The 25,503-nt window shown below is 29.1% G+C and overlaps 2 protein-coding genes across 2 annotated transcripts; both read left to right on the top strand.

The window, feature by feature from the left end:
• Positions 1-15,517: 15,517 nt before the first annotated feature.
• Positions 15,518-17,836, top strand: LOC137830650 (probable L-type lectin-domain containing receptor kinase S.5). The gene has a single exon (XM_068638109.1). It carries the CDS (start codon positions 15,703-15,705, stop codon positions 17,674-17,676), a length of 1,974 nt encoding a protein of 657 aa, XP_068494210.1. The 5' UTR covers positions 15,518-15,702; the 3' UTR covers positions 17,677-17,836.
• A 4,091-nt stretch (positions 17,837-21,927) lies between these two features.
• Positions 21,928-24,328, top strand: LOC137830649 (probable L-type lectin-domain containing receptor kinase S.5). The gene has a single exon (XM_068638108.1). It carries the CDS (start codon positions 22,010-22,012, stop codon positions 23,999-24,001), a length of 1,992 nt encoding a protein of 663 aa, XP_068494209.1. The 5' UTR covers positions 21,928-22,009; the 3' UTR covers positions 24,002-24,328.
• Positions 24,329-25,503: the final 1,175 nt, after the last annotated feature.

Raw genomic sequence — 25,503 nt, 5'->3', positions numbered from 1 at the left:
ATATTCTTCTAAAAGCTTAACCTTTCTCATAAAGGCTCGCTTTAATTTAGATTATCACGCAATTAATAAAACATAATTCAGATTAATCCTAATTATGAGTATTTTTAATTGTGCAAGTTGAGTAATGGTTTTTTTTATCGGCAATAAAAAATAAATAAATAAATGTGAATTACTTCCGGGGTGATCCAACTCTTATACAAAATAAAATACCTAAGACATTCCATCTCAACACTCACACCGCCGGACACCTAAAATTACAAAACATCTCTGACTTAACCCAAAAACAAACATCCTAAAAACATACATCTGAGCTAAAAGATAAATCTAGAAACCATCATCATACCAACCAAAGGTTCGAGACACCACTCGGAAAAAGAAAACAAACCAGAGAGAGACTTGAACGTAATCCAAGACCAAGCCTTCACTTGAACCAAGATAACCACTTCTAAATCATCGACAACTTTTCCATTAAAGATTACGTTGTTTCTGTGCTTCCACAACTCACTTACCACTGCAGTCCAAATCACTCACTACAAGAAAATCATGAAATATAAACCAATTTTTAGAGACCAAAATAATTAGTTACAATAGAAACTAAAATAGAGACCATTTTAAAAACTAAAAAAAAAAAATTGGTTTCTAAATTAGTTTATATTATTTTCTATTATTGTTAAATAATTTCTAAATTGGTATCTAATTAGCAACTAAGGTTTTAGATACCAATTATTTAGTTTCTAAATTTAGTCTCTAAAACCTTGGTTGCTAATTAGATACCAATTTAGAAACTATTTAACAATAATAGAAAATAATAGAAACTAATTTAGACACCAATTTTTTTTTAGTTTCTAAAATGGTTTCTAATTTAGTTACTATTGCAACTAATTATTTTGGTTTCTAAAAATTGGTTTCTATTTCATGATTTTCTTGTAATGACTCCCCATATCTCATTTGCTGAAGTAAACGCATTACACACTAGCCAAACAAATCCGCACTAGAAAAATAAATGGCTATTTGATTCCACCTTCACCCTACAAAGACTATATAAAGGACTTTCAACCGCAATTCTATGCTTTTCCAAATTAACCCTAGTAATTAACTTATTTTCCAACACCTCGAGAAAATTGTTACTACATTGTATGATTACTAAAATTCTTAACTCAGCTTAGGTCATCCATCCATACCTCATCAAATTTTAACAAATTTTCTACTAGTACAATCATTTAAGAATTTAAAATGAATTCCACATATTAGTTATCTCACATTTTTTTAATCAATGAAATGGATTACTTTTACAAGAACCCATATTTTGTTACATAAAAAAACCATGTCAATATCCTTGGACGAAAACATAAAAATGGATAAGAAGCCATTCTTAAACTTGAGAAGCATGTAACTTCGTAAGAACTTTCACTGAAGATGTTTTCCAAAAAGTTAATATGTACTTCTAAATTGAAATTCAATGTCTTGTTTTAGTCTTAGTATAAATACTTTTTTTATTAAATAGTACGGTGAAATGCATTGATATAAGAATATATATTTTTTCAAAATTTGTTACTTTTATATTCTTAACAATGTTTTTCTCCAACATATATATTCTGCAAGAGAAGCAATTTTATCAAACACTTGTTTCGTTCATTTACAAGAAACTAATGTATCATAATTAAGAAAAAAAAATTAAGTATGTTTTAATTTTTTTTTGAATCATCCTCATTGTTAATACTTTCTCTTTTCAATTGTTCATTAACAATAACAACTTTTTAATTAAAGATATTTAAATATACAAAATAATTAATAGAAAAACATCATAAATTGATTCTCATAAATAAAGATGTTAGAAGATCTCACATCGAATAAAAACGTTTCATAGTATATAAGTCTCATCTTATGAGTATCATTTATAAAGTTAAATTAGACTTGATGTTCACTTCCTAATATAATATGAGTCACTTAGAATCTTCCAAACCAAGCTTTGTTGAACTATTCAGATTATTCGCTATCGACCCACTCATAACTATATAATTTCATTCACGAAGATCTTTCATTAACTAAAGATATTTTATAGTATATAAGTATTTGCAAACCTCATCTTAACTTTGAATTAGACTAAAAATTCACTACATAATAAAATATACAAATCACTTTTATACGGAATAATTTTTGTAGAAAGATTCAAATTGTGATTTGTCATTTTGCAGGAAATGAAGCACTTTAATAAACCAGCCCCTTTGGCTGATAATGCTCTCCTTTTTTAAATTATATAATATAACATGATGACGAGATCATGGTTTTAAAACAGTCGCCAAATTGTTTGAAGTCTCCACAATTATTATAATTGTAACTGCGTGTATGTATAATATATTAGCCATAACAGCCACAATTTTTGTGCGATTTTCAGTAGTCACAACAAACATTGAAATATTTAAAACAATTGTTCCGGCAATAAGGGATCATCTATCACATTTCAGAAGCAGAAACATGTTTGTTAACTGCTACTGCTACTGGTGTTGGTGAAAATGGTTAAAGGGGTCTTTTCCTTGGTTCATGAAGCTAGGTCATTTGTCAGCAAAGAAAGTGCAAATATGCCTAAAAGTTTTTGGGGGACCCAAACAGCAAAGCAAGTATTGGCAATAGCATCCTTTTCCTTACCCCAGTGAGATAAGATATTCAATGGCATGTGGCCAAGAGGCCCACCAATGCGACACCAATCTATTATATGAATGTTACTTCACACTTCACACCAGAAAGGTCAATGTGTGTTCTACACCAAGCATCGTCTACACATACCACTAATCATATTTTATATTGCTGAATTCAATTTTTTTTTATCAACAAGAAACGATATATACATAAGAATCACTTCAGAATGATTCAATTCATATAAAAAAACCTGAGACGACCTAACAACACAACACCTTTCAGTCGACTACTCAAGACTAACCCTACCAAAAACTACCGCCGCAAACAAACTAAAGTGAAACAAGACAAACAAAAAAAACAAGACACCAATCAGAATAAGAGAAACAAGCAGAATTATCGTACTAAATTCAATCTTGTCAAAAAATCTTTGATTCCAAGAAAGATGGTATTAAAGATGATTAAGCAGATTTCTTGACAGAAATTTATCATCAAAGTCGATAGATAGATATAGATGCTTTCTATCAGTAACATGGTTATGGAAAAGGAATATAATTCTGTGAGAAAGATAAAGAAAAGAAATTGCGTTATTACATTTAAAGGCAAAAGCAAGAGTCCAGCACAAATAGTTACAAACAAACAGTAGAAAATGTACATGAGTGCTCATAGCCAGGCTGGTGCGTATAGCTTAAAGCCACAATGAAAACAATTGGGTATGTGGGATTGAATTCTTGCTCTTTAATTATGGAAATCACAAATGATTTGATAATTGATTCATATTGTGCCACCACTGGACCCGCTGACCCTCAAAAGGTAGTACCATATACAAACAGAATTAGTTGATGAAATCCTTTATGGTTTCAAAGTTAATTGAACAGTATTATGAAGTATTCTCCATCTCCTTGACACATGTTAAGGTTTGGTCTTGAATTTCGTCAAAGATATCTTCAGTGAGTTTTTCATCTTCTGATTGGTGTCTAGAATTCCTGGTATGTATATACTCAATTAATAGTTGCTGATAGGGTAATGAGGTTGGTCTTTAAATTTTAAGTCGTTTTTATCTAATTATGGTAAGGTAAGAAGTCAAAAGTTTCTTCAAAGTGTATGTTTCATTTGTTTTGTAAAAGAGTTGAATCACCCATAAAGTGAATCATATTTATTATATCTTTTCTTGGTGATAAAAAAAAGCTAGTTAAACAGTGAGATGTGGCTGTCCAAGCACTCAGTGCTTCGAATGGGAAAATAGGAAAACTAGAGAAATGGTGCATGGGGGGACTTTGTTGGCTCTTAGTCTTAGCTTGGTCTATCGTGGGACCTATCTCTGATTATAACATTTTTTTATCAGAAAGTGTGCTATAATTGTTTATCTTTTCTATTTTCTAATGCACAACAGAAAGAATATTGATTGTGGTGAATGGTGATAACAATAAGAGGAAATAAGGCTAAGCATGCATGTGAAGCTTTGGATAATCATTAAAAGCTGAGCTGCATTCAAATTATTGGAAGGTTAGATCGCATACTATAATGAGAACAAATCACATAACTGGAGAGGGGACCATAGCATATAGCTTGCTGGACCTTGATGGAGATGCTCCTTATTCAGCTAAATTAAATTACCTTCTTGGCTTCACAGATTCTTACTGAGAATCATGCTCAATTTATATACCTTACATTGTTCTGATTTTTAGCTTGTTTTAAGCACCATTATATTCACTTAATCACCCACGTAGACTTTGCAGTTTTTCAATCATGTGTATCTTCTTGTAGGGTGGATATGAGATTGGTAGACCCTGAAAACTTTGTTGACATATATAAGAATCATACTACATTACTCTTACTATCATACTTGTCAACCTAACTAGATTATGACTTAATTGTATATCACTGATACAATTTGACTATGAACTAAGGTGCCAAACTCTTTGTGTGATGTGTGATATGCGCATTGATGACTCAAAGTGTAGAAGAGGTTTATAATGTGGAGTATATAATTTATGCGCAAACGATATAAAATTATACTTTCAATCAATCACAAACTCTGTTTTGTATGTTAAGTTGGTTATTGTAATAACTAAAATGACAAAGTCCAAATTTAGCAAGAGTACTAAAAGGGTCATTTTAGTAATTAAGATGAAGTTATTTTTGTTGATCCCTTATGCAGAGATTAAACCAAGGTGATGTGATCATTACACCTTCGAAAATGACTTCTTAACCCAGTATGTGTTTGAAAACAAATTCATAAGGCAGTGAACAAGTACAAATTTACTTCCATTGTAGCTAATATAATTTGAAGGTTTTTTCTTTGTATTATAGACAATATAGTTGCAAGTTTAAGTTTTGTTTGAAGGTAGTTATCTATAAGGGGCTCATGTAAGGTCTAACCTAGTTCTTGCACCTCCTTACAAACATCTAAAAGGAAGTGAAGATGCAACATATATACAAGGAGTAGTTGTGAATGTGGAAAGAAGGATATATAGAGTAGAACATTTTGGCTTTTAACATCTTATTATTTCTCTACTTAAAGAAAAACTTTTAAAGCTATCGAGGGAGTCAGGAATTGAGATAAGAGTTGTCTTATGAAGTGATAGAGTAACCTAAGTGCTCTATTTATATACTTTATTTTGTTGATAGAAAACTATGAAGTATACATATGTTTGTTACAAATAAATAATTATAGTGATGAATCACTTATTCTAAAAGATGATTATTAAAATGTTAAGATATTGTAAATTTTAGTGTATTGAATTATTTCTATGATGTAATATTAGATGGTTGAAGATGTCATTTACTAGTAAGAGCATCTAGCAGTTATAGACTTGTTAAAAATGGTTTCTAAAAATGATTTTGGATTCGTCGTTAATGAAGATATCTTTGTAAATTGAATCAATCAACAATGATTGAGAGTGTCGTCATAAAATAGCATTTTAACGAAAAATTATTACAAAATTATTGTTGTAAATTGATTTAATAACCACTACACAAATGAGAGTTGTAAAATTTTTTTTTTTTTAAATAAGGACGACTTTGCATGAACCGTCATTAAAATTCCTCAAAGACTATTCTTCATTATTTTTGTCGTTAAAATTTCTCAAACAATGACAATTCTAAATGAACCGTCATTAAAAGTAGTGTTTTTTTTTTAAATTTTGCTTATTTTCATACAATCTGAACCTACAAACAATATATTTCATCCCAAACATATATATTGACATAATCACTTACAAATCTAGTTGTTATCAATAAATAGTTAATCCTAAATGCACAAGTGCAAAAGATAATTAGTAAATTTAAACAAAGTTTCAAACAACAAAAAGTCCCATAAAAAACTAATTGTACCAAAGTTTATACTAATATGTCATTTTTCCTAAAGTGTTATATATGTTAACAAAACATTTGACATAGGTTGTTCTGACATGTTTCATTGTTATTGAGTCAAGGATTGTGTGTCATTGAAACACTGCAAGATTTAAAATTAAGTTAACACAAATTTATAATTAATAATACAATTTATTATAGTATTTGGTGGGTAATAACATACTACATGATCTCAACCTCTATAAATATCTACCCATCAATAATTCTAAATTATTATTGAATTTTATAAATTGATTATAATATTTATTAGTAATTTAAGGTGAATCCATATTTTTCGATAATTTATCGTTAATAATATTTATTGGTAATTATCCAATTTAATAATATAATAACAAAATATTAATTAAGATAATAATAACAGTAATAATAAAACTAATAATAATACTTAACAATGATAATAATAATAACATTATTATTAATATTAGTGATGTTTTAATATTAATATTTTAATAAAATTATTAATTTTATTTAATAGAGAACAATAAAAATCATGACCGAAATGATTTTCTGATATAGTGATTGTGGATTATACGTGTACTCGTGAAACTCGGTTGAGTCCCTACTGCAGTAAAATGTTAATAATAAAAATACATTAATAATAATAGTAAGTAATAATAATAATAAAAATATAAAAAAAACCATTAAATAAAAACTAAATTTAGAGAATAAAAATAATTAATTAATATATTAACTAAATTAGATACTAATAATTTAAAAACTAAAAATTATTTGTATTTAAAGTAATTTCTATTAATACAAAAAATTATGAAATATTTTTTAAATTGGTATCTAAATCAGTTATCTAAGTTTTTAGTTACTAATATTTTAGATTCTAAATTAATCTTTAAAGGACTAATAAAGATTAATTTAGAATGTAAAGTAATAAGATGATAAAATTTTGATAGCTAATGTTTAAAAACCAATTTAAAAATTATTTTATAAATTTTTATTAATAATAGAAACTAGTTTAAATATAATGATTTTTTTTAGTTTATAGAATGATGTCTAATTTAGTTAAATAGTAAATAATTATTTTTAATTTTTAAAATTAGTTTTTAATTAATGATTTTTTTTATAGTGTAATAAGATGAAATTTTAAACTAACTTACAAATTTTATGTCAAATACATTTTTTTTTTGTGTGTAAGGAGAGCGTGCGAGCTACACTTGGTGATGATTGACGAGCAGTGTTGAATGAATGAGCAGCTATATTAAACCAATGTTATTGTAGTTTTGTATATAGCTATATTAATCAATTTATTTTGGTGATAAAAAGACATATCCTCAAATAATCTCTTTGAATGTCATGTAGTAATCTTTGAACTGAGTGGTGAGTGTTGCCCCAATCAAACACAAATAATAATAAATGTGAACAAGTAGGTAGTGTTGTGCAAAAGGACAATGACAGTGAGTGGTTGTTCTAATCAATAAAAAATTGTATATGTCCATGACTTCTTAATTAACCAAACCACTTGTTACTTAACCAAACTACTTTTTCTATAATACAACCTTTTATTCACACAATTTCTTGTTATTCTTCTGTTCCAACAAATTCCAACCTTTTTCTAACTGGATAATGCAATGCTGCTTCTGGTTTTCCTTGTCATGTAGCATTTTGTTTGTGTCCCATTAAAACGACTCAAGAATTGCTTCATTTCCAGTTCCCACTAGCCATGGCCTTCAATTTCCTAATCTATTTTATGCACTCTTGCCTTCCAATGTGAAATATGTAATGTAATTCTTTTATATCAACATAATAGTTGATTTTTTTTAATAATTCAAAGTTTATATCTTTACTAGTATTTTTTATCCATAACAAACGAATTTTTAATAGATTATATTATAATATTATAACATTTACAGAGTAGTAATGAGTCAATTTAGAAAATTTTAACATCTTAAAAAATTCATTTACCAAGTAAATAAATATGACTATGACACATTTTAATATTTTATTTATTACAAATACTTATAAAGTCTAAGATTTATACTAAAAACAAAAATCAATTGTAATATGAAAATCTTTACTAGTATTTTTTACTCATAACAAACGAATTTTTAATAAATTATATTATCATATTATAACATTCACATCAGTAATTAGTCAACATGAGAAATTTTAACATTTTAATTTATACTGAAAATTTATTTGTCAAATAAAAAAAATCTGAGAATGACACATTTTAATAGTTTAGTTACTAAAAAAAATCAATTTTGCCTTAAAGTATAGAAAAATCACATTTAATCATACTTAATAATTAATGACAAAAACTAATGAGTAAATACTGATATGTAGATTAATTATGTCATAATTTAATATTGATTGATAGTTTTGTATCCAGAGAATTTGTTGTAATATTTTAATGTGTGAAAAAGTTGTATGCATAATTAGATTTACAATCTTTTATTTTTGCAGCAAAGATCTTCAACACTATTTCATATGCAATCTTCTATCAGTGACCAACATATAAAGACAAAACAATTGACTTTGTGCGTTGACATTTTCCTTTTTATGGTAGCAAAGTGGCTGAGAAGATTAATTTCACACATCCATTAATAGCAGTAATTTCACAATTGGTAATTAAGACATCTTAAACCCATTAGAACAATAATCACTTCAATGACTATAAGCAACAACTTAACCCATTTTACTCAGCAGAAAGAGAATTGAGAAAGAGGATGATATATTTATTCATGTAGCATAATTGTTAATTTGTTTTTGGTAAACAATGATTAGGGTGTAAATGAAAGTCTAGTGATTAGCAATCAAGTATTTGTTTTTTTATAGGTAAATAAAAAAATTACTTCCAGTGCATGTGCTAATTAAATATAATTAGTTAATTAAATATCAATTTAAAAATTAATTTAGAAATTATTTTAGATATTAATAATTTGCTAGTCACTAAAATAATATCTAATTTAGTTAATATAGTTATTAAAATTGATTTTTATTTAATATTTTCTAGTAGTTTAAAAATAGTGATAATGATTTTCATGGTTCATATTTAAATTAAACATAAAATTAAAAATTACATGTCATTTGGTTTGAACATAAAATAATACCCAAACTAAAATAATCTTTTATGGGTTGATTGTGGTTTTTAATTCTAATATTAAACTTCTTTTTCATTAATACCTAACATCTTTATCTTTTAAATAAAATTATAATAAAGAAATTAGTAAATTTCACTTAATATATTAAATATAAATATTTCATTTGTTTTTCTCCTTCTAAAATTATGCTTTTACATATTAAAAAAATAATATAAATAATTTAGACAAGTAAGTTTTTACTTGGTAATAACGATTACAACTTAAAACTGGTAAAGTTCTACGTCATTTTCCTGTTAGATGGGAGTTTCCTTCACCAGGTTGAGTTAAAATTAACACTGTTGGGGCTGCTAGGGGATATCCTGATCTTGCTACTTGAGGAGGTATTTTCCGTGAGAGTAAGAAGGAATTTATTTGAGCTTTTTCTGCGTTTCTTGAAGTTCTGATTGCAAAGTTTTATGGGGTTATACATATGCTATGGAGGAAGCTCAAAAGATTGGGCTTACTAATGTCTGACTGGAATGTGATTATGCTTTGGTTTGCTGCATTTACTACTAGGAAAAATGTTCCTTGAATGCTCCGTAATCGATGAAATATTTATCTTAATTACGGTGGGAAAATTAGGTTTAGGGTTACTCATATTTTTTCGTGAAGGGAATGTGTATGCTGCTAAGTTGGCTAATATAGGATTTATTCATAGAATTGATATAATAGACTTTCATCTAGTCTATTCTTAGAATTCTTTATGAATAAGTACAATCTACGTATGTATAGTTTTTGTTAACATATGCATTTTGGTCTAGTCCCCCGTGTTTTTGTATTTTCTTTTTTTTAATAATATTTTTTTCATATAATGACAAATGATGACTTAAAGTGTCAGTTGAGATCTCAAATTACATAATAATGACTAACATGAAAATTTTATTTAAAAACAATTACAACTTAAAAATAAGTTTTTATTATTATCCTCAATCAACAACTCATGATATATATCATGTATTTGTAAGTATCACCTATAAAAAAAAACTTAATAATATATATATTTAGAGTTCATTGTAGTTTTATTGAGAAATCTACAACTAACATTCACTACAAGAAAATCATTAAATAGAAATTAATTTTTAAAATAAAAATAATTAATTGTTATATTAATTAAATTAAATATTATTTTAGAAACTAAAAATATTATTGGTATTTAAATTAATTTTTATTATTAATAAATAATTTTTAAATTAATATTTAATTAGTTATAATTTGTAAAGTTGATACCATTTATTCCAATTTGCTACAAATGTGAGAATGTCCAGAATGAATTTGTTTTTCTTTTTCTTTTGGAATAGCCATGGAAATAGAAGCAGATGAATTGATTCCTAGGAAATTATATTCGTAGGACAATAAGTTAAGGAGTGTAAGTTTGGCATTTTAATTAGGATTTTAAACCACTAAGTTTCTGGCTTTATTCCCCAAAACCACTGTTATGAGTTATGCCCTACTCTCAAAGTTAATTGATTCAGCTTATTCTCTCCACCCACTTTCTTTGTCTATGAATTCTAACATGCCCAATCAACTATACCTTAAGATTCTCTGTCCCTGCCATCCAAATTTGCCTGTCACTTTGGGTGAATTCTTTTCTATACAGAACCTTTTTCTAACCATAAAAATAAATGAAATAAAATGAGATATTTGAAAGGTGTCAACCACTATACATTATACGGAAAATTATACAGAAAAGAAGCAAGATGCATGTTATTACATGTATAAGGAATAGTAAAAGAAAATGATATGTAAGAAGAGGATATATTTCTTATTCTTGTGTCTATTTACATCACTCAATGTATAGTAAATATATACAAGTGTACGAAGACTTTCTCTCTAAATTACAACTTAATCATGAATTCTACAATTATTAAATTAATTACATAATATCGTGTACAATATAACAAAACTTGTTATCTGTGTTCAGTAAAATGCATGTGATTTGCTTTTTCCTTGCACTGTTTATATATGTCCCATTGAGTAAACACAGTCTCAAAATCATCTTGGCCTATGATGTCCCCTCCAATTTCCTGTGCCACCAAACCCATGTTCTCAAACCTCATATATATGGTCCACTCCACTTGGGTCTTGTAGTCCTAATGTAGCTTTTAAAACCCTTTCATTATGAGAAAGGAAATCATTTAGACCCTTCAAAGTTTTCAATACCATAATTTAGAACCACCCATTGCATCTTGTTATGTATCATGTGACATTTCTGCAATATTTCACAGCCTAAAAAGGGTTTAATATTTATCCCGTAGATAAAAACAACAGATAAAATATTATTGGTAAAACAAATTGAACAAATTAAGAAAGAGAAAAAGAAAAAATTAAAATTTTGAGATGTAATGAAATATATAATGAAAAATAGCTACTACAGGAGATATTGTATAGATTGTTCTATGAATATCACATCTGAAAAACTATAAACAACTAGGTTGTAACTCAAAACTTGTCAAGATATATATATAGTAAAACAATACATGTGAACAGTTCTTACGATGGAGATTGAAATCTTGGTTTACTACGACGTTGTAAGGAACTATATAATTCCTTCTATTGGATCCAACTGTCATTGGTGTGGAGCATGAAAACCACCATTGAAGAACAAGTCTCTTCCTCTTCCCTGAGTTAGCACTGAACAACATCTTCTGTGTTGCGATTATAAGGAAGAAGTGCAGCACAAAAGTGTAACAATGGATGCTGCATTTGCATTAGTAAGAAGAGTCCCATGACATGCTGGTAAGGACTCTGGTAAGGACTAAGGAGTGATCCAACCATTATACAAAACAAAAAAAGAAAGTTTTTCTCTGACACTCCAAAACCTTCTACCTACAACTTTGCAAAACACCTCCAAACGTTTAAAAGGCAACTAATGAAACTAAACAACAACCTAAAACATCATTTAACTAGTCTCATACAAATCAAAGGATCAAACACCACTCAGAAATAAGAAGAAATAGAAGAAAGAGTCTTGGAAGTAACCCAAAATTAAATATTTAACTAAACAAAAGTAAACAATTCTACCACATCAACCACACCATCTTTGACATTATTAATGTCTTTTCAAATCTCACTTTTACTATAGCAATCCGAATCGGTCTCCAAACTTCATTCTTGAATGTGGAGGAGGGTGATGTGTGATAATGAGCAACATCATAATCATAGCTCCCACACAGTGAAGAATAAAGTAGCAGATTTCACACCAAACAGAACAGTCCTCATCAGAACACACCAACAGTTAGCTTGAACTCAAAGCAGATGACATTTCCAATGGATGGATAAAGTGAAAAATGATAGGGTTCTTGTGTGTAGATTCCAACTTCTTCTTTTGAGGGTATATAGTATAACATTCACCTTCTCTTTTTCATGTGTATTACTTTCATCCCTTCATTTTATAATTTTCTTTACAACGTTCTCGAGTTATGATTGTAATTGAAAACCTTAACTTGTTGCCACAATAAGTGTTTTCAAACCCAATTAATAATTGAATCCATCAAAATACTAGGTCATGAATGAGAAGTCTAACCGACCGTATAGTGCACCTACAAATTATAATATAAATTAATTTAAATAATATATTTTACAAGGTCATTAATCAGCATTAATTTGTTAATAAGCATAAATGTTTTATATATATATATATAATTTTCTTGAAAAATAATTGAGTTTATATATGAATAATGGGGAAATAGAGGAGAAAGTTTCAAAACTAATATTATGATATGTTATAAATATAAATGTACAAGTAGGAGAATAAGCATTGCATTTTTAAAATTTTGGTAATTAATATTAAATATTAATTTAAAAATTATTTTATAAATTTTTATTAATAATATAAAATTATTTTATATAATTTTTTTTTAATTTATAAAATAATATATAACTTAATTAATATAGTAATTAATTATTTTTTATTTCTAAAATTAGTTGTTATTTAGTGAATTTTTTCTCATTTATATAATATTAACTACAAGAAAATCATTGAATAAAAACTAATTTTAAAAACAAAAAATAATTAGTTGCTATAATGACTAAATTAGAGATATTTTAAAGACTAAAAATATTTTTTATTTTTAAATTACTTTCTATTACTATTAAATAGTTTCTTGTAGTGATTTAACTTGATTATTTTTATACAATGTTAGTTAAACTTTAATTTATTTAAAAATTACAACCCTATTTTCTTTTAAATGTGAAATTCTTTCATATTTGTGTATTTTTTTCCTTTAACTGACAAAATTTCTTAAGCACGAATAGCTTATTAATAACCTTTTGCTTTTAGCATGTACCATGGTTTACAATAACTATATATACAAGCTTGAATTCGTACTATAATTGTAACCTCAAATAATTTATGTCTAATGGTTAAAGTTTAGGAAACCTATGTGATTGTAATATGCTAATTAATGAAAATTGCCTGATAAAGGTTCCTATACATTGAACTTAACACGTATTGTTCTTATGATCGCTTGGTCTAGATTAGTAATATTATTCCTTGTCTCTTTTGAATAAATGGTTACATATCCCAATCAGATACAAGCTTCTGCTTTTATCGATAACATAAAAAATCTGTTTTTTTATTGATGTCCAAACTTTCGCTACACCAAGTCAATTTGCGGCAGCAAGAAACTGTGGAGGTGCAGGAAGAAATAGCCCATCTTTTCACATTTAAGCCGAAATAAGCCCAAACCCATTAAACAAGTTTATGATCCAAACCCAATCAAGTTTGAAAGCCCAATTAATTAACTATTAATGACTTTAGGTCAACCTTACATCAGCTAGGTTAGGGAGATTAGATGTAAACTAGAGTTTAAAGGTTTGTCCACTATTACGTCATTAGGGTGTCCTTAAAAAATAACAACTATAAATGTTTGTCGTTTTGTTGTCCCTAATAATAATCAATCTACCAATAATGAATTAAGGAGTTTGATAGAAAGATGGTTTCCTACTATATACTGTATTAGGTTTAATTTTGTTGTTGAAAATAAAATTATATATAAAAAGTTAAACATAAATATATATATATATAAAATAAATATGGTTCGTAGCAAATTCCATTGCGATAAGGTGCGATAAGGTTCAAATTAATAAGTGTGTTTAAAACGATATTAGGTATAAAAAGAAAAGTTCAAATAGGTTATGATTCCAATAAGAAAACACTATAAATATAACATCAGTCTAAGAGGTATAAGAGGTAAATAGAGTGAATTTTATCTGATAAATATATCAAACTGGTTCTAACTTTATCATCGGAGCGACTTGTAAGTATACACATCCAACCGTGAGAGGAGATCGAGAAAAGAAGTCGAAGTATCTGATTGATCCAGTTCAACTTACAAACCCAACCCAATCCGAAAGCCCAAAGGCCAATCACAAAAGTGAAGAGGAATAGTTTCTATACCTTTTGGAGTAACATAAACTATTTAAGTTCAGGCCTACCTCTGTAGGTATAGGTACGTGTATATGTTATGTATGCATGTATGTAATGTCTTTGTTCTCGTACAACTACATCTTAATTCTTAGATTTAGTTAAATTTGTTGTCCTATTATTTATTTTGATTAAATTTAATTTCTCTCTTAATAAATTGCTTAATAAGTCTTTCAATTTAAAAAAAATACACCAGATGACCTTTTCAAAGTTTAATATATTTTTTTTCTTATTTTAAACGTATCAGTGTGACATTTTAATCTATTGATATTGCCGTTATTAGTTTTATGAATTGGCGTAATATTCTGTTTGTTAAAATAAATTTAACATAATATAATTATTTATTTGACTTAATTAAAATTATTTAATTAGGTTGAGCAAATAAAATACAATTTTTATACAAAAATGAAGTAAAGTTATAGAGGGAGGGAAAAGATTAGTAGTGATTTGTACTTAATCTTTAAAATTTTAACCCTATGTCATCCATGACTCTATAAATAGAGCTCAAAACTTCTTCTTTTGAATTATTATTATACACATGTTTAGTCAGAATGGACAATGTGTTATGAATGAATAACTAGTTTATCCTATAACTTCAAATATTTTTTGTGAGGGCAAACTCTAGGTAGGTTCGGTGTCATATATCTACTTGACTTGGTGCTCTAAGTTAACTCAGGAAAAACATACACTTTATATTTTAATAAATTAATATTTTATTTATCTTAATTTTAAATTTTACTTTAAAATATTATTATAAGCAGTTATTAAATTATTTTTTTCTGTTGACGTGGTCAAAGAAACTTTTCTCGACCATGAAAGGATTAGTACCAATACGCGTAAGCCACTAACAAATCATAATACACCTTTCACTAAACGTTATTAGTCAATCATTTTACTTTTTTTTATGATCGATTAAATGATTCGTCAAAAAAATATTTATTTTTAAGTGGGTAGTTATTAAACTTTCATTATGAATAATACGGAGAAGGAAAAAGTAATAGATTGTTACACGATTAAAGAGTTTATTTGAATTTTCTCTTGGTAAAATAATTGAGAGCTCAAACTTGAAGCTTCATACATTTGAGAGCTGAAAATTGGTGCTCCTTCTTCACCTTGTCTGAAGTTATCAGAAATCCTCCACATCAAGGCCAGTATTGGATTTTTCAGTGATAGAATATGCAGGTCCCTTGGTTAGCCAAACATGAACTAGCAGCAAGCATGTTCATCATCTTATCTCTTACCAAAGTTACCAGCAGCCTTTATTTCAATTTCCCTTCCTTCCAACCACAGGATGAAGCAGATTTATTGCTAAACGGGAACTCAAAAATCTCCTTAGATGCCATTCAAGTGACCCCTGATATTCGTGGTCCTATCACAAACTATTCTGGCAGGGTCTTCTATAAAGAACAACTCAAGTTAAGGGACAGCCAAAGAGGCACGAAAACTTCATTCAATTCAACTTTTGTTTTCAACATTGCTGCTCAAACCTCTCCTGGTGGTGAGGGACTTGCTTTCATATTGACAGACGATACGTCTCTTCAACTTAACAGTGGAGGCCAATGGCTTGGTATTGTCAACTCAACAAGCACAGGGGTCACTAACATAGTTGCAGTGGAGTTCGATACAAGGAAAAGTTTCCTTGAAGATGGTGATGACAACCATGTTGGGGTGGATGTAAAGAACATCTATTCCACCAAACAAGAACCTCTTGGACCACATGGTGTTAATCTCTCTAGTGGCATGGATGTTGTTGCTACTGTTTACTTTGATGCTAATCATAACAAAATGACCATTTTTGTTTCTCCATCAGATTTGATGTCGAGCACACCAGTGCTAGTGGAGGATATTGATCTCTCCGAACATCTTCCAAATGATGTTTTTGTGGGATTTTCAGCTTCCACGGGAGAATATACCCAGCTTAACTCTGTAAGATCATGGTATTTCTCTAGCTGGAGGGATATTGAGAAGAATCCCAAAAAAAATCTGACATGGTTATGGATCTTGATTCCAATAGTTGGGGTTGGAGGAGTATGCGTGCTTGCTAGTGTGTGCTTTTGGAAAAGAAACCATATAAAGGGACAAGGGGTGGAGGAAGATATGAAAATAGAGCTTGAAATTAAAAGCTCTTCCAATGCGCCACACAAATTTCAGCTGAAGGAGCTTTTATCAGCCACAAGGAGTTTCCACTCATCAAACAAGCTTGGGAAAGGAGGATTCGGGATCGTTTATAAAGGCACCTTGAACGGCAAAGATGTTGCTGTGAAGAGGATTTCAAAGAATTCACGTCATGGTAAGCAAGATTTTATAGCAGAAATCACAACCATAGGGAATCTCAATCACAAAAATCTAGTGAAGTTAATAGGATGGTGCTACGAAAAGGGTGAGATCCTCCTTGTGTATGAGCTCATGCACAATAGGAGCTTAGACAGATTCATTTTTCCAACTTCTGGAGGCGATTCAACTCTGAATTGGGAAAAGAGGGTGGCTATTATATGTGGGGTTTCTCGGGCATTAGACTATCTTCACAACGGAAGTGATAAAAGAGTGCTGCATAGAGACATAAAACCAAGCAATGTGATGTTGGATTCAGAATTCAATGCTCGGCTTGGAGACTTTGGCTTGGCTCGCACCATTCATCTTAGTGAAAAATCTCACCACTCAACTAGAGAAATTGCTGGAACACCAGGGTATATGGCGCCAGAAAGCTTACACACCCAAAGGGCTTCAGTTGAAACTGATGTCTATGCATTTGGTATTCTGATGCTGGAAGTTGTGTGTGGGGGCAGAAAGGCTGAACACAAACAGGACCTTAGATGTTGTAACAGCATTGTGGAATGGGTTTGGGAGCTTCATGGCAGAGAAAGCATAACTGATGCTGTGGATTTGAGACTGAATGATGATTTTGATAAGGCTGAAGCCAAGTGTGTGCTTGAGTTAGGGTTAGCATGTTGCCATCCTAATCCACATGAGAGGCCATCAATGAGAACTGTGTTGCTGGTGCTAACAGGGGAAGCATCTCATCCCTTTGTAGCAGTTAAGCAACCTGCATTCACATGGCCAGCCACTGCTTCTGTTCTCAATGAAGGGTTCAATTTCCAAGTAACAGTATCCCAAAGTGAACCGATAACACAACTGAAAAGTGGGAGATGATGAATCATTCTATGTTTTCATGCCTTTTTATGTAAACCAAAAAGATCATTCCAGCAAGAGTTTACAGAGAAATTTATATCATGTTATAAAAGTTGTACAATGTTAAAATTTAGGATATAAGATTTATATCAGTAATGCAATATGCGCAGGATTGCTTAAATTGTTGTGACCTTCTATCCTATCTTTCTTTATTGTGCAGGGGATCTCACACCCATTATTACATGATAATGTTATTATATGATGTAAAGAAAAATAAGTTATAGATCATAAAAAAATAAATTAGTGTTTTAATTTTTTTTTATTGATTATAATAGATCGTTAAGAGAGTTTTTTATAACAATTGATGAGTTAAGGATAAAAAGAATAAAATCACAAGTACATCAATCAAATATAAAAAACTTAAAATAGTAAGAGCAAAACATAAAAACATAATTTTTTTTTTACTTTTGTTCTACCCGAATCTATACATTCAGTTTTAATTACCACAATTTTAGTGAGATTATTTCGTTCTTCTAAAAATTACATTACAATTATAATGTCAAAAAATGCAATTAATCAAGATATAAAGTTTCTTGAAAATTTTATCAAAAATATTTTTTTTTATCAGTAAAAAAGAATAAACTATATATATATATATATAAAGTAACATTTAAATATTATAAGAAGTTGAATAGAACATGAAACTTTTTCAAAACAAACATAAGATCTTCTAATAATAGACTGTCTATACAATAAGAATGATACATCATCATTATAGTGATTCACCCCAACTCTCTAATAATAGATTGTCTATACAATAAGAAGGATACACCCTCATTACAGTGATTTACCCTAATTCTTGATACACAATCATTTTTAACACAATTCTTAACATAAGTATACTAAACCACTTTTTGGTTATCTTGGTTATGTTTTAATCTTTTAATCTTCTTAACTTCCATGTACCATATTGACTTATGAGCAGTAATTGTGGGTGGAGGAAGAAATGTTCAACAATTATATTCTTAATTAATAATACAAGAAAATTATTAAATAAAAACTAATTTTAAAAACACTAAATAATTTTATATTGATCAAATTATATATTATTTTAGACACTAAACAAAATATTGTTGATTAAAGTAGTTTTTATCATTAATAAATATTTTTTTATAAAATTGATATATAATTCGCCACATAGATTTTAGTTGTTATATACTTTATATTTTAACATTAATAGTTAAAATATTGATAATTAATTAAATAATTATTTAGAAATTATTTATTAATATTAAAAAAATTAAATTTCAATATTTTTTATTTTTTAAAATAATATCTAATATAATCAATATAATAATTAATTAGTTTTATTTTTAAAATTATTTTTTATTTAATGATTTTTTAAGTGTAAACTATCAACATATTTTTTCTATGTATTATATATATATATATATAATATGAGAAAACTGGCTTATCATATTTGTCTTTATAACGTTAGAAAACCGTCTATTTTTAGTTTCTTGTTGAGTATGAATACTATTCACCACTAGGCTTCCGAGAAAGAACCTTGTTTTGTTTGTTTGCATGATGCTATTGTTTCCTCCTGTCCAATACATTGACTAGACAAAAAAAAAGTTGCTTCTGGGAAAATAATGAATTGTTTCGTGGGAAATTTCTATTTATGCAGATTTTGACCTTTAAATAATTTTTCTTAGCAAAATTATATTAATATAATATAATATTTTTATAAAGTAAACGGTAACATCATTATGAAAATCTCATACACTTTTTTGGTATAAGAAGATTCATTCCACTCTTTTGAAGTGCTTCAGTGTGGCCTCATTCTTACAACATTCATGTATCTCATTAACATCTTCTCACTTGAAATAGTAATTTTTCCAAACAACTTGTAACTTGTATATAAGACACAGAAAGTTGCAATAAAAAAGTGGGATAAAATAATTTAAGAGAAAACAACTTATAATCAAATTTATGTTTTGCTATACTTGATTAATATTTATATGCAGACTACATTGTAATATATCAACTTTTAAATCATATTCTCAAACAATATATATTGATAATCTATATTATTGATTTTAATTATAACTATACATAATATACTAAAAATGTAGCATACAATCTTTTTATCTATAATAAACTATATGAGATTGAATAACTTTATATTTTAATTATAACAATAAAGATTATTTTTTAGAGGCTTTGATTTTTATTATGCAATGGACACCTCTTGTGTTCACCCTACATGACATTAATAAACAAAAATATTGATTTATTAAAAAATACAACAAAATATAAATTTTTTAATTTTATTAAACAATTATTTCCAATGTCATGTAAGTTTTATTTTGTGAATCATCTATCACTATTGTAGCAAATATTAATGTACTGGTTGTTATGATGGAATGAGTCACAACAGTCGATTTTGGTGATGGCTGACAGTTTGGAAACACATTCAAAGCATTCAAAACATATAATACATAAGAGTAGTTAAGACAGTCGTGGAAATCTCCTAAGAAACAAGGTTTTTTTACGAATTAAAATTGAGTAATGTCATGAAAAATCAGAAACTTCTTTAAAAATCAGTTAATACTTATATTTGATAGATTCGGATTATCACAAAAGATGATCCATGATCAAACATTATAAGTAAACAATTTACAAAGGAGTAAGATACACTTTGAATACCAAACACTTACTTCGTCGGAGTATTTTTTGCAGGAAAACTGTGACAAACGTCAATAAATTGGTGAAAGAGTCTTACTTTTTCTGAATGAGTCTTAAAGTCTAAAGTATTTAAAAAAAAAAAAGTGACCAAACAACCAACCCCAACAAAAATTATTATGATCTTTTTACTATAAAAGTTCATCACTTTATCTGTACAATTAAATTAAAATAAGAATTACAATAAAAAAAATGTAAGAAAACAGCATGGCAGAGTTTAAGGTCCAGAGACAAAATGAAGAAAACGGCGGCAACAAAGAATTTGCAGAGATGATTTTGGTGTCGGCAAACACAAGTTGATGATTGAGTCTTTGAAAATTATCTTTTTGCAATCGAACTTATTATTTTATATATTATTATCATCACTAAGATTGAAGCAAAAGCATAGAAAATGTCATTTATTCTCCAATTATAGTTGATCCTATCACATGAATATTCTATTAAGGCAAACTCTAGGTAGGTTCAGTGGCTCATAACAATTTGACTTGACTTTTATGAACTGAAAGGCTTTGTTTGTAGCATACCATTTGAAAAACCGTTACAGTTTCATCAAGAAATAGGGGATTAACTCTTTCTCCAAAAATTGTTAAATAAAATTAATTTTAAAAATAGAAAAATAGTTACTATATTAACTAAATTATATATTATTTTATAAATTAAAAAATATTGATATCTAAAATAATTTATATTATTAATAAAAATTTATAAACTATTTTTAAATTACTATTTATAATTTTTTATTAATTAAATATTAATATTTTTTAAACTTATAAAATAATATTTAATTTAATCATCTAATAACTAATTATATATTATTTATAAAAATAATTTCTATTTAATAATTTTCTAATACCTCTCTCTCTCTCTCTCCTCAGGTCAAATATCAAAATAATGTATATATTTTTTGGCATTTGGAATCAAGTTCTGTGCATGCATAAATATTTAAAATTATGGTATCACAAGCACTTGTGTAAATTTTGAGAAGTTATACAAAATGTTTATGATACTGTAAAACTATTTTTAACTTTTTCCATTATTTTCCTTAGATGTTAGCAATGTTAACATAAACTAAAAACTCTTTACAATTTCAATGCCTTCTTACTCAATCCATATCCAACTTTTTCTGATGAATATGTTTAAGAAAGAAAAATATACATTTCCTAGTATATAATTCTCTTTCTTTGCTTAAAAAATTATTATTTTTTGTATAAAATAACATAAATATTTTTTTTTATATTATTAATTAGAGGTTGTATAATGTAAGAGATTTTCAATCTATCATTGCTGAGAAAAAATCTACTATTTCGCTCTAAGTGTTATAATATTATTTTAATGGTATAACATCACCATCCATGGTTTTCTTCTTTTTTTTAATCAACAAACCAAAAACAAAGAATTTTCTCCGGAAAAGATAACCTAAAGAGACAATGAGGTTTAGATAATTAAAATAATAAAAATATCCCAAGTAATACATGGTTTATATAACACAAAGGAACTATTCATCAGAAATATTTCAGAACTCAGAATTGGTGACCCTTCTTCACCTTGTCTAAAATTATTGCAAACTGTTCAAAAATCAAGGCACTCTTTGCCGTTTCAAAACAAAAATATGAAACTACCTTGGTTTTTCAAATATCAATATGCAGCAATAGTCTTGGTTACCATTGCCCTTACCAAAGTTAGCTGTTTTCATTTCAATTTCTCTACCTTCCAAGAGGATGAGTCTGATATATGGCTGCACAAGAATTCAAATATATTCTTTGATGCAATCCAAGTAACCCCTGATATTGGTGGTCCTATACATAACTATGCTGGACGTGCTTTCTACACAAAGCCATACCAACTTTGGAACCAAAACCAAATAGCTTCCTTCAACACCACTTTTGTGCTCAGAATCACTCCACGGACTTCCCCTGGTGGTGAAGGTTTAGCCTTCATCTTAACTTCAGATAAGACTCTCCCAGAAAACAGTGATGGAGAATGGCTTGGTATTGTAAATGCTACTTCCAATGGAACTTTACAGGCTGGTATTCTAGCAGTGGAGTTTGACACAAGACACAGTTTCACAGAAGATGGCCCTGACAATCATCTTGGCATCAACATAAACAGCATCAACTCAATCCAAGAGGTTTCGTTAATAGACGCTGGGATCAATCTTTCGTCAGGTAAAGATGTCAAATTTCGCATTCAATACATTAATGACATAATATCGGTTTTTGGTGCCACGAATGGAACTTCTGAAGAATCTATGGAGACCCTCTTGGTAACTCCACCTCTTAATTTATCTTCCTTCCTTCAACAAGAGGTTTACTTTGGTTTCTCTGCCTCAACAAGTAACTACACCCAGCAGAACTGTGTAAGATCGTGGGAATTAAGTGGTGATGATATTAGAGATAATGACAAAAGTCTCTTGTGGGTTTATGTTACTGTTCCAACCGTGATTGTTTTTGTTATCATTGGTGGGTTGGTGATATTTTTCTTGCGCCGGAAAAAGAGTGGCCATGTGGAGGGGCCAGAAGATGCATTTCAAAGGATAGAGGATCAGATTCAATATTCCTCTATGGCTCCAAAGAAGTTTAGGCTAAAGGAAATAACAAAAGCAACTGGTGGATTCAGCCCTCAAAACAAGCTTGGACAAGGAGGGTTTGGAACTGTGTATAAGGGGCTATTGGAAAATAAGGAGGTAGCTGTAAAGAGAGTCTCCAAGAACTCACGCCAGGGGAAGCAAGAGTTTGTGGCAGAGGTGACAACAATTGGAAGCCTTCACCATAGAAATTTGGTGAAACTCACTGGTTGGTGCTATGAGAATAGAGAGTTCCTCCTTGTGTACGAGTTCATGCCTAATGGCAGCCTAGACAAGTACCTCTTTGGTGATTTTTTTTTTGGTAATTGTGGGCTTGAAGGAGGGTATTCTCTGACACTGAATTGGGAAACTAGGCACAGAGTGATACATGGGGTGGCTCAAGCACTTGACTACCTTCACAATGGGTGTGAGAAGAGAGTTCTCCACAGAGACGTCAAGGCCAGCAACATAATGTTGGACTCAGATTACAATGCCAAGTTGGGAGACTTTGGATTGGCTAGAACAATTGAGAAGAGAAATGAAACACATCACTCTACAAAAGAGATTGCAGGCACACCCGGGTACATGGCCCCTGAAACCTTTCTGACTGGAAGAGCAACAGTGGAGACAGATGTGTATGCATTTGGGGTTCTTGTGTTGGAAGTAGTGTGTGGAAAGAGGCCAGGGAATGTGTATGCACAAGATGACTACAAGAACAGCATTGTGTATTGGGTGTGGGATTTGCATGGGAAGGGAAAAGTGGTTCGTGGTGTTGATGGAAGGTTGAAGAAGGAGGAGATTAAGGAGGAGGAGGTGGAGTGTGTTCTTGTTCTTGGCTTGGCTTGTTGCCATCCAAACCCACATCAAAGGCCATCCATGAGAACTGTCCTTCAGGTTCTGAATGGGGAAGCACCACCACCTGAAGTGGCTAAAGAAAGACCAGTTTTTATGTGGCCTGCTATGCCTCCATCCTTCAAAGATGCTAAAGATAGCTCCCTCATCCAGGGAACACTTCTCACTGAGATCATTGGAAGATGATGAAATCGTTTGGGAGACCAAAGCTGGTAACTAATCAAGATTTGTTAAATACCTACACAAGTGATAAATGTGATGTAGCATTCAATTATGTATATAGGTTGAAGGTTGTTTCTACGTGTCATTGGTCTCTACTATTTGCTGCTTAATCTGCACTAATAGTCATTACCAAGCCTATACATATATTAGTCTATGCCGATTTGTAATGTTTTATAGATTGTAAGTTAGGGTAGATGTTTTTTTACTTGTACAGGGTGGTTGAGACACATTTGATATGTTAATTTTTATTTATTTATTTATTAATAAAAGAAAACGTGTAGTTTTTTTTTATTGATTTTAATTTCATTGGATATATTTTTGGAGTATCAAAATAAACATAATGTTTGCCAAATTTCAACTCATCTACTATCTTTTACTCTTTTAAAGTTTGTGTTCTCGAACGAAGTTGTAATCAAGAGAACAATTCAAGTTACTCCTCGGTCGGTCGGTCTGCACCTTGCTCCTTCCTCCTAATTGAACTTACACTCGCTCCTCCGCTCCTCTTTCTTGCTAGTTGCGGGATCAGATTGCACTGTAAAAGGTACTCCAACAACGCTTAAATGAGAATTCGATATTCGAGACTCGGTGTTATTAATATTGTATGATGACGTATCTGATTTTTAGAATTTGTGTCTATTTATATGATTATTATGGACCATTTGTTATTGGGCCAGATTAGGGAGTTAGATCAAGTGTTAGGAGTGTATTACCTAGTGTTTGGTCGTTGATTAGTCTAATTAATCCTTGTTTAGACGTAATGGTTTTGATTGTGTCAGTCGATTTGGATATGATGCAAAGTCAGGCTGTCGATCATGCCGACCCTACCACTAGAGTTTGGTTGCAAATAATTTTTTCTTACTTTAACCTAGACTTTTGTAGTTTACACTCAATATTTATTACATTCAAGTTTATTTGATATTATATATATAACTTTGTTTAGTTTTTTAGTTTCAAAATTTATTTATTTTCTTCACATTTTCTATTTTTTAAAATTATTTTTTCCTCTTTTTCTTTTATGTGTGTTTTTTTTTTCATTCATAAAGAACTAATTCTTGGGATCAATTAACTAATTCTTGGGATCAATTCATAGAATCAAGATCAAACAATCAGGATCAAACAATTTGAATTATATTTTACACCAATCATTTAAGGCTCTGTATCTGTTTTTCTCTCTAATTTTGGATTTGCATTTTATTATTGTAATTTTGTGTTTTTTATTTTAGAAATCAAATTATGAATTGATTGAATCTTGATTTGATAATTAAATACGGATTAGATTAAATGATATTTTGTTTAGATTCATAAGACTAGTTTAATTGGTTAATTGATTGAATTGGTTAATTTTTCAAATTTATATATGAATTGTAATAATTATGATAAGAGAAATTGTTTAGTTATTATGAATTAACCTTTCATCTTGTTGAATTTTTAGATTTTTATTTATGTTTTAAATTCTTTAACTTCCA

Source organism: Phaseolus vulgaris, chromosome 7 (assembly GCF_000499845.2).
Source record: "Phaseolus vulgaris cultivar G19833 chromosome 7, P. vulgaris v2.0, whole genome shotgun sequence".
Taxonomy (NCBI): domain Eukaryota; kingdom Viridiplantae; phylum Streptophyta; class Magnoliopsida; order Fabales; family Fabaceae; genus Phaseolus; species Phaseolus vulgaris.
Note: the sequence above shows the minus strand (reverse complement) of the source record. Positions and strands in the feature narration are given on the sequence as shown.